The sequence below is a fragment of the Marmota flaviventris genome, chromosome 14 (assembly GCF_047511675.1).
Source record: "Marmota flaviventris isolate mMarFla1 chromosome 14, mMarFla1.hap1, whole genome shotgun sequence".
Lineage (NCBI taxonomy): Eukaryota > Metazoa > Chordata > Mammalia > Rodentia > Sciuridae > Marmota > Marmota flaviventris.
The window spans coordinates 87,451,053-87,465,154 of record NC_092511.1 but is presented as its reverse complement, the minus strand read 5'-3'; the positions used below and the strand labels follow the sequence as shown (position 1 = coordinate 87,465,154).

The following is a 14,102-nucleotide window of genomic DNA, read 5'->3' as shown; positions in this document are numbered from 1 at the left end:
CGGAAATGGGCGCTCGTGACGTCAACCACACGCGCCCCGAGCGCCGGCTACGTTGCGGAAGGGAAGTCGCCCGGGCAGCGGCTGGGCTCGGCTGCTAGGCGGAGGTGGCGGGTAGCTCGGCTCCGGGCCGAGGCAGCAGTAGAGCTCCAGGTGAGCCCCGAGGACTGCTCCGCCCGCGCGCGACTATTGTTCGCGCCGGGGGCCGTGTCTTCCGGCTGCTCGCGGCCCCGCGTCACGGCGGCTGGGGAGTGACCATGACTGTGTCCGGCCCCTCTCGGGCCTTAGGCCCGCGGTCGAATTCCTGGAGAAAATCAAAGTCGCCCATTTACATGGGAATCTCAGAGAGTTTTTAGTATAAGCATGTCCGACATGTTGCATGGGACTCCTAATTCGTTCCTTGCTCGAAATTCAAATGTAACTGGGCGGTCTGTACCTTTATTTGCTAAACCTGGCAGCCATACCCGAGGCCCCGGGCGAATGGAGAAGAGCTGGGCTGGGCGGGGCGGGGCACTGTCCGCGTCCTGGAGGCCGACGAAGCGTAGTAGGGGCGTCGGGCTGCGCTCACCAGCCTTGGCCTGGCCGACTGGTCTCCCACGCTGTCATGCCTCCTGCTGAACTGCCCTGGGAGTAAAGCGCTAGGGATTGGATATTTGCTTTGTTTTTATGTCGCATTCTGACGAACAAGGAGCTTGCTGGCCTTACGCTGATGGACCTGTGTGGAAAAGCTATTGTACCTCTTCGGTAACGTTGCGTTCTAATCGGCTTCAACTAAGGTTTTCCCTTAAGGGCTTGGTGGTTACGTTCCAATCGTGGCTCCATCACTGTCTTCGTGCTCATAGGGAGGTCAGTTCACCTCCCTGTGCCTCTCCCTCTGCCAACATTAGCTACCTGGGAGGGCTGTCTGAGGATCGAGTGAGGTGAAGTGTGGGAACAGCCTGGACCCTGGATAAGTGTTAGATGGTTCTGAATCCCATAGTGTTGCCCTGGCCTGAAGTGGGCAGCAGTTCTCCAGCCTCAAGACAAGCCTCAGAACCAACTCCAGTTGCTTTTGACCCCTGACCCTTCTGAAGGGTGGAAGAGAAAATGTAAAGTGACCTCCTTGCCAAATAACACAGAAGAGGGGTGCTGATAGCCAAACGTTTCTTCATATTGCATGTAAAAGAATTGTTTTCTTCCATCTAGGAAGATGTTACCAAGTACTTCAGTGAATTCCTCAGTGCAGGGGAACGGAGTCTTGAATTCCAGGGATGCAGCAAGACACACAGCTGGAGCAAAACGCTACAAATACCTCAGGAGGCTTTTTCGATTTCGCCAGATGGACTTTGAGTTTGCTGCCTGGCAGATGCTCTACCTGTTCACTTCCCCACAGAGGGTTTATAGGAACTTTCATTACCGGAAGCAGACAAAGGACCAGTGGGCCAGAGATGACCCTGCTTTCTTGGTCTTATTAAGTATCTGGCTCTGTGGTAAGTGTTAGTTTCTGCAATAGAGTTGAAGAACAAATTGAGCTTTTCAGATTAGGCTTATCATTTGAAGGATCCTTTGATATAATGTGTTTTGGGTTCAAATTTGGGGATATCTGAAGCTGTTTTTTCTGTACCTTCAAAAATCACAGGAAAGGTTAATTCCTCCTAGTTCTACAGGTCTCAGTCCAATGCCAGAGTAAATTAAATTGCTGCTTTGGGACCTTGAAGAGCAGGGGGAAAAATTCACTCCATGTCTTTTAACTATAGTGAACCAATACCCAAACTCCAACTTGCTGTGAAAAGGAATGTCAGGATTGGACATGGTATTTCACGATTAAGTAAATCCAGAGAGTTCCAAAATACCAACATGAACTTGAAAACCTGTTTTTAAGTTCTCCAGTAGTATAATGAAAGTGCATCAGTCAAAAGTGATAGGGTGTTTTTCACTTTTAACTGGACTTAAAATACATGAGTGCCTTTTCTGTCCGGTGGTGTTTGGAATGCTGGCCTGTCACCGTAAACTACCTACCTTGACAAACTATCTATCTATAGCCCAGGGTGGTTCCCGGTTGCTACATCAGTTACATATGACACATCCTGGGAGTTTTGTTTTGGTCTCTCTGTCTCACTATACTATGGGTCTTTGGAGGCCAAGATTGTCACTCGCCTTTCCATTGCTGTAACAAAATACTTGAGAAACAATTTATAAGGAGGGAATTTTTATTTTGGCTCATGGTTTCAGAGGTATGAATTCATGGTCACTTGACCCTGTTGCTGTATTGAAGCAAAACATCATGGTGGGGAGTTCATGGTAGAGTAAAACTGCTCATCTCCCAATGGCCAGGAAACAGGAAGGGGCCAGGGTCCCAATCTCCCCTTCAAGGGCACACTCCCAGTGACCTAACTTCCTTCCACTAGGCCCCACCTCCTGAAGGTTCTATCAGCTCCTGGTAGCACCAGGGTTGGCAATTGAGCCTTTAGTACATGGGCCTTTGCGGGGCGTGTAAGGACCAAACCCTGACACCAAGGCCAGTGCCCTGTACCCAGCGAGTGTCTGAGTGAATCTTGTGAATCTTTCTTTCAGTATCCACTATAGGATTTGGCTTTGTGCTGGACATGGGATTTTTTGAGACGATAAAGCTTCTCCTATGGGTCGTGTTCATAGATTGTGTGGGTGTTGGTCTTCTGATATCAACTTTAATGTGGTAAGTAATTAACTTTGGCTTTGCAGTTACTGTGGAGGCTCCATTTGTTCACCTTAGAGGTACATACCTGATGGAAAGTGACACCAAGATGGAGTGGTGGCCCCTGTATTAGGAAAACAGGATGGAACATTTTAGTCACAGTGCGACTTGGGTTCAAATGCCAGTGCAGCCATTTGTGTCATGCGTAGTCCAAGTCTCAGCTTTTGTAAAATGAATTACCTGTTTTGTCAGATTTTTGAGAGGATTGTGGTATAATAAGCACTTGGAATGTACTTAAGTGCTAAGTCTAATGTAGCTATTAATATCTTAAACAAAACTTCCAAGACTGGAACCTTTGGTGATACCAACCTTTTATTTTCTTTGTAACTTCTGACTCATAAAGTGCAGGTTTTGTATATACTAGGTAGTTAATAAATGCTTTGTACTATTAATGTAAAATTTTTAAATGAGGCCATAGTTAATATTGCTAACTAATTACATTTATTACAGAGCTACCCAGGAAAATGGTACAGTCTATGAAAAAAAAATTGAGAAATGAGGCTTTCAAAGGAATCGTTTATAGCAAGTGTTCTGCCCTGAATGCAGATTCTGAAGGCCCCAGAAACGGTGTTGTCCAGTTGAGCACTTTCGATATGAATTTATATCATAGTGTGAGTTAAATAGATACTATCTTTGAGAACCAGAGTTTGAGCTGTGAATCCTGTGAGGAACTAAAACTAGAAAGGATTCCATGTAACCGCGGCCTTACCAGAGGTCCACTGGAACCAGCATGAAGTGGTGGGTGGGGAAACATGGGACCTCTGACCGCTGGTACCTGGACTTGCAGGTGCAGAGGCACAGAAGTGAGAGACAGCATGCCAGGTCTGGGGTGGAGAGTGACCCTGAGGGTGACTAGGGAGGAGATGAGACTAGAGAAGTCAACCTTGATGCCATTCAGAAAAAAGAGGACCTGTTCTCCCAGGCTGCACGTGTGACTGGAGGGTAGAGAGGTGGAGCTCAGGGCTCGGAAGGGAGGGAATCATGTCAGTTTCACGCTTAGGCAAAGTCTTCCCTGGCAGTGAACGAGGAGGTGGAAAAGGGTCAAGGCCAGAGAATTGGCAGGGGCTCTGCGAAGAGCAGAGGGGGCCCAGAGTAGTGTGGTGGTAACAGTGGGGTGGACTGAAGAGCATCCTATGGAAACAGGATATGGTGGGGGACAGGAAAGAGATGGGGCGGCCACAGCCTCCTTCAGGATGGCCTTCGACAAGTGCAAATGAGCATGCCATGTCAGGTGTGTGGAGCTCAGGGGGCCCGTGGAGTTCAGGGGGCATGCGGAGTATTTAGTGGAAGTGAGGGTCAGTGGGCTTGAGGTCTCTATTCTGATTTGAAACTTGGAGACCAGAGTCTGGCCCAAGATGTGGATGTGAGTGGTGTCCTTGATGCAGGTGGGAGGGGAAGCCACGGTTGTCTTGGAGCTCTCTGAAGGAACAGCTCTATCCCGTTGACGGTGAGCAGGGGAACAGAGCTCCTCGGGGTGAGCCACATGCTATTACATGAAAGTCTTTTTCATTCAAAATTATTTAATTATACATATTTGTGGTGTTCTCTGCAGTGATTGGATACGTATATACAATGTGTAATGATCAGATCAAGGTAATTAGCATTTCCAGCTCCTTAAACATTTTTAAATTTTTGGTGTTGGGAACCTTTGAACTCCTAGTTCTTTGTAAAGTGTACAATAAATCGATGTGAACCGTAGGCACCCCCTGTGCTGTGGAGCAGAGCTCACGCCTCCTGTCTAACTGGCTTTGGATACCCAAGACCCAGCTTCTTGCAACCACCTCCCTGCTCTTCCCTGCCTCTGGTTCCACTCTTTAGATGACTAAGTGAGGGACTGTGTATTACACTGCACCATGTTCTCCCTGTTTCTTTATTTTCTATTTTTATCTCCTCTGTAGGAAGAGAATTTTCTTAATTGTATCCTTGAATTGAAATGCCTTGGCACATAGAAAAGGTACATTGAATTTCCACAAATGACCCGCGTTGTTCTTTGAAGAGCTCCCTTTTTGTTTCGTGGACATTATCCCCTTCAATCACTCACCAATTACCTGAGCTGGTGGCCGCGCGGAGAACAGTGACAGCTGAGTAATTCGTATTCCTGTGGCTGGACATGCCGCCGGCCCTCTTCTCTTTGTCTCTTCCTGTCCTCCTCACCTTTTAATAGAGAGTTGACAGGCCTCAGTCTTGCCTTGGTCACGGTGTTCTCCTGGTGATGTCCTTCGGGCTCATGGCTGTCAAGATCCCCCCACACTGAAGCTTCTGTTCTAGTTCGACCTCGCTCTCCCCCAAGCTGCGGACTTCCTGCCCATCTCTGGACTCCATGCTCCTTCAACGTCCCCAGTCCAGCTCCAGGCTCCCCTTGACTCTTCCTTATTTCTCAGACCCCCTCCGACATTAATCCTGTGGGCTCCGCTCCCAGGTCCAGAGCGTCTTGCATCCCCCACCTCCGTTGCTCCTACTGCTCTGGGCTCTTGTCCACAGCAGCCTTCCCTCTCCCTCCTTGACTTGTCACTATAGTCTGTTCTCAGACTGGCTCCAGAGAACCTGCGGAACACTTCAGCCAGGCCCTGCTTGCCAGCCCATGGCTTCTCTCTCCACCAACATTGAAAGCCACGTCTTAGAGTGGCCACAGGCACCAGGAAATCTGGCTCCGCTTTCTCTTTGGGCTTCCCTTCCTGGCCCATCCCTCCAGGCACACCTGCCTTCTTAGCCTTTCCTGCAGGAAGCCAGGTGCCACCACTGCCCTCTGGTCTTTACCCCAACATAAACTTTGACTAGAAAATTTGCGCGTGTTCTGTCCTTGCTGCTGCTGTACTTTTCTCCATGGCACCCTCTGACAGATGCCAGTGTTCCGTGTCCTCCCTCTAGACAGCCTGGCGCGCCAGCTCACCCTGAGCTCCGGAATCTAGAGCAGCGTCTGGTCTGTAGAAGGCAGTAAGTGCAAATAGAGTTAATTTTACTGTATTATGAAGGGAATCTTAATCTCACCCTTTAGGTTCATCTCCAACAAGTATCTAGTAAAGCGACAAAGCAGAGACTGTGACGTGGAGTGGGGCTATGCCTTCGACGTGCACCTCAATGCCTTCTACCCGCTCCTGGTCATTCTGCATTTCATCCAGCTGTTCTTCATCAACCGTAAGTAAGACTCACTTCTCAGCTGTCGCCCATGCTCCCTGTGTGCACTGGGAAGAGACTCACTTGTGCATTTCTCCTGGCAGATGTTATCCTAACAGACACATTTATTGGATATTTAGTTGGAAATACCTTATGGCTGATTGCAGTTGGCTATTACATCTATGTAACCTTCCTAGGATACAGTGGTAAGTACCGTAAGAAATTGGGTGGGTGCCTGCGTAGATGACAGGGAGGGGGCAAGTTGTAACACATACTCCCAGTTTACCATTATGGAGCACTGACAGGCCCCGCCCCAAGTATATTATGTAATCTTTATAACAATGATGATACAGGTTCACTTGTTCCCATTTTCCAGTGAGGAAACTGCGAAAGATTAACTTGTCTGTGGTCTCCCAGCTAGAAAGTGGTCTAGCTGGTATATGATAAATTTCATAATCTCCTGGCACCATGTTAAATCATGCTGACATCTCCAAGCTGCTGGCAGGAGTTGGTCTCCAGTCTCTTCTGCATATTCAGTTCCAGGTCACTGATACCAAGGCAGAGTGGGGAAGGGTCTGGGCTTGCAGGCCTGTGACTGGAGCTGTTGAAAACCTTTTTGCACCATTTTCTTTTTTTGTGATCGTGTATGGTTCTGTAGATGATCACAGACAATTAGACCCAACTTTTATTGACCTCAGGATGTTTGCCAATTTACTTTTTTTGTTGTTGTTGTTACCAGAGATTGAACTTGGGCATTTGGCCACTGAGCCACATCCCCAGCCCTATTTTGTATTTTACTGGAGATAGCGTCTCTTTGAGTTGTTTAGTAGCTCACTTTTGCTGAGGCTGGCATTGAACTTGAGACCCTCTTCCTTCAGCCTCCTGAGCCGCTTGGGATTACAGGTGTGCACCATGGTGCCTGGCCTGCCAATTTACTCTTAAATCCTGTTGTCAGCTCAGTTTTCTTAATATGAATAACGTTCTTACATTAGTCTTCATGCATATTATCTCTTACGAGCCAGGTGTGGTAGTGCGTTGTTCAGGAAGCAGGAGAGTCACAAGCTGGAGGTCAGGCTGGGGATGTAGTTCAGAGCTGGAGCATTCGACTAGCATGTTTGAGGTCCTGAGTTTGATCCCCCAGTACCAGCCTCCAAAAAAGGCTCTCCAGTGGAAAATAAAATCTAGAGCTCCCACATATTTTAGCCCTTCCTGTTCTTTGGGTGGTCAGAACCTTGCTGTCAGCAGCTTTTACTTTCCTCAGACTGGTCCTTTGGATAGAGCTGTTCCCAGCTCTCAGCTGATTTGCCAGGATCACTTATCCCCTTCACCGCACTGCCTGGTGTGGGTACTGCCAGTCCTTCCCCTGCTCTAGGGCCGGGTTTGTGACCAGATTCAAGCTTCTGATTGTCACATAATTGGGGAAGGTTGTGGTCGGTGTCGTGGTGCAACACTTGGCCCTCCTATGTGGGGAACGCTCTCCTGGGATCTTCCTGTGGGCAAGACATTCCAAGTCGAGTGCAGAGGGGGCCCCCAGACTAAGTGATATCTGGGAACCGTGGGGGTGTAATGGCTTTTGCACTGGAAACTTTCAAATGGCTAAGATTTTTTTTCCCCTCCATCATCATCTGTCTCAGTACCTTAAGATAGGCTTCTGAGGTGGTCACTGTCCTGGTCAGTATTTGTAATGTCCCTCGCTCAGTCCTAAGGGTAGCAAAACAGTATTTATAGTTCTACAAACAGCACCATGTACCTTTTTAAAAACATTTTTAGTTGTAGGACCCCCCCTTTATTTTAATGTGGTGCCGAGGATCAAACCTAGTGCCTCAGATGTGCCCGGCAAGCGCTCTTACCACTGAGCCACAGACCCGCATCACGTGCTTTTTGGTCCCACATGTTGAAGAGCAAGCTGTGTTTTGGAATGTTAATTTTTTAAGAAATAATTTGGATTTGTTTCCCTTCCAGCATTGCCCTTTTTGAAAAACACAGTAATTCTTCTCTATCCGTTTGCACCTCTGATCCTACTGTATGGGCTGTCGCTGGCACTAGGCTGGAACTTCACCCGTGCTCTGTGTTCTTTCTATAAGTATCGAGTGAAATGAAGAGAAAGGTGGCAGTACCCAGCTTGACTTTGTCAACAGTATTGGTGAGGTGATGATTTCTTGTAAAACTTGTAAATAAACTCTTTGTAGATATCTTAAAGGTGTAAAGTTTACAGATTTGAGGAGATATGCTAACACTGTGGTCTCAAGTACATTCCTTCAATAAATATTTTTTAAACTAAAGCATGCATGTGGTAATATGGGCACCCAGGAGCTATACATAACTTTCATATGAATTGATTTTGGACAAGGGGCTACCCTCAGTCTCCCCCAAGCCTCTTTAACCTGTAGTGCAGCTGCGTAGTAGAGGCCCTGTTGTCACTGACAGTGTGGCTTGCCGAGAAAGGAGGACACAAAGCACAAACTCCCATGATACACTAGCCTGAGGCAGTCAGTGCTGGGGGCTAAGCAAACACCTGTATAAACAGTGTCCATCTGGGTCTGACAGCAGGGCTTTACCCTTTTCAAAACACATAGGATCCACTCCTTGGTTCAGTGCTAATTTTATTAGAAGGAATCTTGAATCAGCACAGCTTTTTAAATCTCTTTATTTCAAATACACATGAACAGTTGTGGCACAGAGAAACAGTGATGAAAGGCACAGTCAACAGGACCAGTTATTAGGTTTTCAATTATAGCAGCAACTTGAAAATAAATATTCTTCCTTTAAAAATCCAATAGGTACCTAAAATATTACTACAAATATTAACCGTTCAACACATGAAGACATTAAGGAAAATATGTACATTTAGGAAGAAAAAAAAAAACATCTGGTACAACCTGGCAGAGATTGTTCAGGCAGCTTCTCCAAGGGATGCCTCCAGAAACATCCCCAAATGCAAAGACAGCCTTTCCAAGGAAATTGCTCTGAATGAGACATGCTTAGTTCTTCATTCCATGAAGGAAACACAACTGTTAGGCTTAGCAGACTTTAAATCTTCCTTAGAAAACATCACTGGCTATACCGAAATGAAAGTATCAAATCTGCTGGCAGTGCATCTTACAGTACTATCGATATCCGCCATTTTTAAGGCTCAGAGAGAATGTCTTCAAGAGATTTTTACCAAAGTTGAACAGACATCGAGCACTTTGAACAAATAACAGGATGCTAATCAGGGTAAGGTACAAACCAACCTTTGATTCTGGGACAGCTGCTAATTACTAATACAGTGAAACACCTAGGAGCGAGCGGTACAAAAGAGCCTGCCTGGCGTCTGAGGGTATTCCAGCGTTCACCACAGTCCTCACTCAGAGCCGTCAGCACCGCTGCTCTGGACATTGGACTGCAGCATTAACTGCAGGCACAATGCTCTGCCTCCTTCCTAGCTCACTTCACTGCCTTTTTTCCCTACAGTGCCAGGGGCAGGACCTGGGACCTGGCACACACAAGCCAGTGCTCTACCCCGGAGCTGCACCCTAGCCCACCCTACTGTCTTTAACATCTCCTTCCTCTCAGTTCCAACAACCCAGAGCGCCAGCTTCTCCTCTGTCTGTTCTTTGACAATGGTCTGATTGGTGCCCAAACCGTAGAAGGGGGTGCCAAAAGTGGGAAGAGTTTAATATAACGATGACACAGGTTTGGGTGACAAACCCTCACTTGGCTGCTTTTCCTAATACTGCTTTAGTAGTCTTTTTAGCATTGTATGTTGACATGCATTAAAGAAATAAAGTAAGCATACTAGTTATCATAGCATATATCTGTTAAGATTAAGAATTTAAAATTTCACACTATCAAACTAAATTTTACACATTATAAATACTGCTACATAGCTTGGAAAAGTTGCTTTTATAAAGGGATTGATCTGGAAATCTAAGTTTCCTTTTAACACAAAGATGTGATTATGACACATTTGCAATCTTGAAAGTTTGTAGCTTCTAATTTCCTTATTCTTAAATCAAGGGTATGGCAATATAGTAAAGATGAGCACAAAAATTAATGGATAAACCAAACTAAAAGTGAACCCCATTTGCAATTAACGGCTTGAAAGCAGAGAGGTATTTTGGAAAACATTCTCAAAGTACAAAAATGGGGTTGGCACAAATAGGGTTTGATCTGTGCTAGGTAATAAAGTTTTGATTAAAAAAAATAAGTCCCTCATAACAATAAATTATGTAATCTCTACATACAGGAAGGAGTTATTTTTCTCTTAATTTGGTGTCCTGAAATACCACTGTTTTATTCTTTTGTATACTTCTGACAGGTTCAGAGCAGTCTATTCTAAATCATGAATATCTCACCTAGAAAAAAAGGCTCCTCACATTTCTATTCCTACAATCTTGTTCTAACAGTTCTTGTATAAAACATTACATTTTACCAACAAACTTCCAACAAAGACTGAGATCTCTGGCACAAAACATCCTAGCTGAGGCCCAGGACTAGAATTTGCTAGTAGAGACTATTCATGCACTTTTTTTTTTTTTTTTTAAACCAAGAAATACCCAGCATTACTACAGACAATCAGTTACGAAGTCATCTCCTCCTTACCTCTTCTAAATGACATACTCATTTTCTATTGCTGTACAGCAACTACCACAAATGTAGCAACCTAAAACTCCACCCATTTACTATCCTACAGTTCTGCAGGTCAGAAGTCACAGCAGACTCAACTTGAGTTCTCCGATTAGGGTCTCACAAAGCTGGGATCGAGGTGCTTGGCCAGGCTGGGTTCTTATGTGGAGACAAATCCATTTCCACGCCCATGTATGAGCTTGTGGCCCGAGTCAGTTCCTGTGGCTATAGGGCTGTACATCTCATTTTCTTCGCTGGCAGCCAAAGCCTCCCGGCTCCTGGAGGCTGCCCGTATTCCTTCCCCTGTGACCCCCTCCACTCAGTTGCCTAGCGTTGGAGTTCTGCTTGGAGTCTAACTTGGGCGACCAGCCTTAGAAAACTGCTTTTAAAGGACTCAGGAGACTGGATTAGTCGCCCCCAGATAATCTTTTGCTACATAACATTACATAATCATGGATCATACAGTTCCACCCACACTCAAAGGGGAGGATATAATACAAGATCCCAGGGAGGGAGAATTCTTAGAATTCTGTCTACTAAACACACTGCTATTAACCGGAGCGATCTCCCCAAACATGCTATTTTCATATCACCAAACTTCTTTGGGGGACAGTACTGTTGGGAGACAATTTTGGTTTTTGTTATTATGAAAGATTTAAAAGAAGTCTTTACAAATTTGCTCATGGCTTTTAAAATAACTGTACCTTCTAATTTTTTAGTTCAGCCGCTGATCTGAAAAGCTGTACAGAACCTTGGTTCAAAGACGTCTCTAAGGGTTGAATATATACATGTATGTCTATCCCGTCTGGATCCAAACCAAGAAAGCCTGGATCTTAGGTGCTAGAAATTGGTCCTTGACTTTCTCTTTTCGCTCCAAATACTCATCATTTGCATTATAGCGTTTGCCCATCTGCTTTTAACCCTGTCCTCAGAATCCTTTAATTCTGGTTTCTAAAGTGTTCACATTGTACTCCACACAGTAATGCCCATCAGAACTTTCTGCAATGATGGAAATGTTCTGTATCTCTAGGGCCAATGTAATAGCCACTAGTCACATGTGGCCACAAAGCACTGGAAACATTGCAAGTTCAACTGCAGAACTGAATTTTTTATTAATTTAAAAAGCTACTGTGCATCTAGTGACTAGTGCCTAGGCAGGCATGCACTGCTCAGGAGTCTGAATAGTTAACCTGGAATACACACCAGATGCCAATCCATGTCAGGTGGTGGGACTAACATATTAGTGACATCTTCCCCATTCATTATTTTGGTACAAGTGGTTCAGTGTCAAGTTCAGGTACTCTGGTTCCAAGTGTTCTTGGCCCTCTGCTACCCGTCAGGACCACCACTATAAATTCTTGCTTAGGGAAAGCAAGACTGCTCTCAATTGCCTAGCAGAGGACCTGGTGGAAAGGAGGAGCAACTAACGCTGAGGCCAGGTGAGTCCACTGCTGCAGTGAAGGACAGACAGAGAGGAAATGAGGTGCAGGCTGGCTGCAGGAGCTCAGAGATGACACGTCAGTCACAACTAGGCAGGGAGATGCGTGTGCACGGTGGGAGGGTGAAAGGCCAAGGGAGCGGAGGGAGGGGAGAGGCTGGCACAGCTGGTTCACATGCTCAGAGGCGACCACACCTGCCATGTGCCGGACACATTGTAGAAACAGGGAACAAAGCCATGGGAGGAAGGAGAGTCTCCGTGAATGATGGAAAGGATTCCAGGAACTGGAGAGAGGAGCAGAGGCTGGGGTGGGGGCCGTGCTGGCTGGGCCCAGAGTCTTCAAGAAGCCCTAACGAGTAGCCCGGGGAGCTACAGCACTTTGTCCTAGGCTGGCTTTCCTTCTGAAGTCCCAGTTGCTACTGAGGAACCAGGGACCCTGGGGATCTCCATCTGCACAGATTTTTAGCTGCTTCAGTAGTGGTTCAGAATGCCAAGCTGGTGCCAACATTTACAACAAAAGGCAAGTCCCTGTTTTGAAAGAAATTTGCTGATAGGCTCTGCGATGGGGAATTTAAAAACTTCAACTGAAATGTGACATCAAATCCTGGGCCACATGGTAGGTTTGCTGACCAAGGAAACTAAACATTCTACAACAGAGTGGGACAACAGAACCTGATGGGCATTTCCCAGCTTCCCCTTCATCTGGCACAGCGAGGGCAGCATTGGACGCCATGCATCCCACATACTGGGCAGCAGTAAAGTCCAGGCCAGAGGTCACCAGCTGTGGGACCTCTCACAGCCCTCAGCCTCGGCCAGGGCCACTCAGAAAGCTCAGGGGATCCACCTGTGCACACCTGCCACACACTGTAACCCCAGGTGGTTGGAGTAGCCTGGCTGGCTTGACAGCTCCTAACTGTTTGAAAGGGAAGTACTCTGTGGAGACCATCGATGGCTGAAGCCGGTGACACACTCTGCTGGCCGCAGTGATAGGATGTGGAACTGCCGCTGAAGGTGATGAATGCTTCTGGAAACAGGTCAGATCACAATGCAGCAGAATAAAGCATTCTGGGAAAACACAACTGCTATACTACCTTTTGCCACAAATCTATATAATAATTTTGTTTTTCTTTAAAATTATACACATTATGACCCATACAATAGCATTACCTAAAAACACTAACTCAGAAATGAGAGCAGATATAAAAGGTTCAACAAGAAAAGAGAATGCATCTAACTCATGGATTACAGACAAAGATTAAAAAGGAAGGAAGGGTCTGCCACCTTCCCTACCAGAGACTTAGCGAGCGAGTCCGTGGCGATTCAGGTTGGCGCCATCACACCCGCACACTGAGAGTCCTCAGACTGATTTTCTGTGGCTACATACCACACGCAGTACAGTAAAGCAACCCTCAAGAAGGATGTTGGTCTTTAAAATCTTGGCTTTAAGGAATGACAAATGCCTTTGAAAATATTTTGTTTAGAATCGCTGTGATTATAAAAGTACTTCAGTTAAGAAATCCATCTATAATCAATCTTAAATGGCAGTGCATTTGAAAAATGGCATTGATTTGTAATGTTTGCATTTTGAAAGAAAAATATAGAAAGAACTTAAAAAAGCAAGGTAACTGGTTCTCAAAAAAAGTATTGATTCAAAAATTTACTGCACAAAAATATGTACTCCTTAAGTGTTTCTAATAAATTAATTCCATACATTTTATGTATATTTATATATTTATATATAATCCCTGATAATCTATAAAAGAGGGTCTATAATAGTAAAATAAATGAACTTCAAAAGTACCCCCTTCATAAAATGTATTTAACATTAGTTTTCTCAAATTTAAGGAATGTAACAATATGTACAACTCGTATGTATTAGTATAATACCAAAACAGTACAAGTCCTATTAACAGGCTGTCATAATTGTAAAATGTTTGCATCAAGTTAAAATTGGAGAAGAGCATAGTTCAAATAATACAATTATCTTCGGGAGATTCGCTTTCCAAGTGGAAACAGCAGTCGTCTTATCTACAGTAGATTCACAGAGGTAGTGTTCAAGTTTGGAAAAAAAAAAAAAGGTACATGCTTAGCTATCTTTAACAGAGTCACCAGGAAAAAACGTGTTGGTTTCTTAGATGATCAATTAGTGATTTTTTTAATATGAATCTGAAACACAAAATAGTGAAAAGTATAAGGCAGTTAGTTAATGCTCAACTCCAAAAAGGCCTTACA

At 45.3% G+C, this 14,102-nt stretch overlaps 2 protein-coding genes across 7 annotated transcripts in view; one reads left to right on the top strand and one right to left on the bottom strand.

Annotated features, from left to right (window-relative positions):
* The first annotated feature begins 36 nt into the window (after positions 1-36).
* Positions 37-8,106, top strand: Unc50 (unc-50 inner nuclear membrane RNA binding protein). 4 transcript variants are annotated; one of them, XM_027950645.2, is made up of 6 exons: positions 37-150; positions 1,187-1,466; positions 2,551-2,671; positions 5,706-5,845; positions 5,929-6,030; positions 7,787-8,106. In XM_027950645.2, exons 2-6 carry the CDS (start codon positions 1,187-1,189, stop codon positions 7,921-7,923), a joined length of 780 nt encoding a protein of 259 aa, XP_027806446.1. In that variant the 5' UTR covers positions 37-150; the 3' UTR covers positions 7,924-8,106. The 4 variants fall into 4 exon arrangements, with proteins under 4 accessions (XP_027806446.1, XP_027806445.1, XP_027806442.2 ...); XM_027950644.2 differs by having other exon boundaries at positions 38-150; positions 1,183-1,466; XM_027950641.3 differs by lacking the exon at positions 37-150 and adding an exon at positions 213-741 and having other exon boundaries at positions 1,183-1,466.
* Positions 8,107-8,455: 349 nt separating this feature from the next.
* Mgat4a (alpha-1,3-mannosyl-glycoprotein 4-beta-N-acetylglucosaminyltransferase A) overlaps positions 8,456-14,102 on the bottom strand; it is a 97,556-nt gene continuing 91,909 nt past the window's right edge. For all 3 annotated transcript variants that reach the window (XM_071601854.1, XM_027950675.2, XM_071601853.1), the window contains one exon: positions 8,456-14,036. In XM_071601854.1, the coding sequence (XP_071457955.1) occupies positions 14,010-14,036 (27 nt within the window). In that variant the 3' untranslated portion in view covers positions 8,456-14,009. The remainder of the gene's footprint in view (positions 14,037-14,102) is intronic.

Coding starts and splice junctions, on each gene's coding strand:
- Unc50 (XM_027950641.3), top strand. CDS start 707: ATGGACCTGTGTGGAAAAGCTATTGTACCTCTTCG. Junction 5,846..5,928: donor CCAGCTGTTCTTCATCAACC/GTAAGTAAGACT, acceptor TTCTCCTGGCAG/ATGTTATCCTAACAGACACA. Junction 6,031..7,786: donor AACCTTCCTAGGATACAGTG/GTAAGTACCGTA, acceptor TTTCCCTTCCAG/CATTGCCCTTTTTGAAAAAC.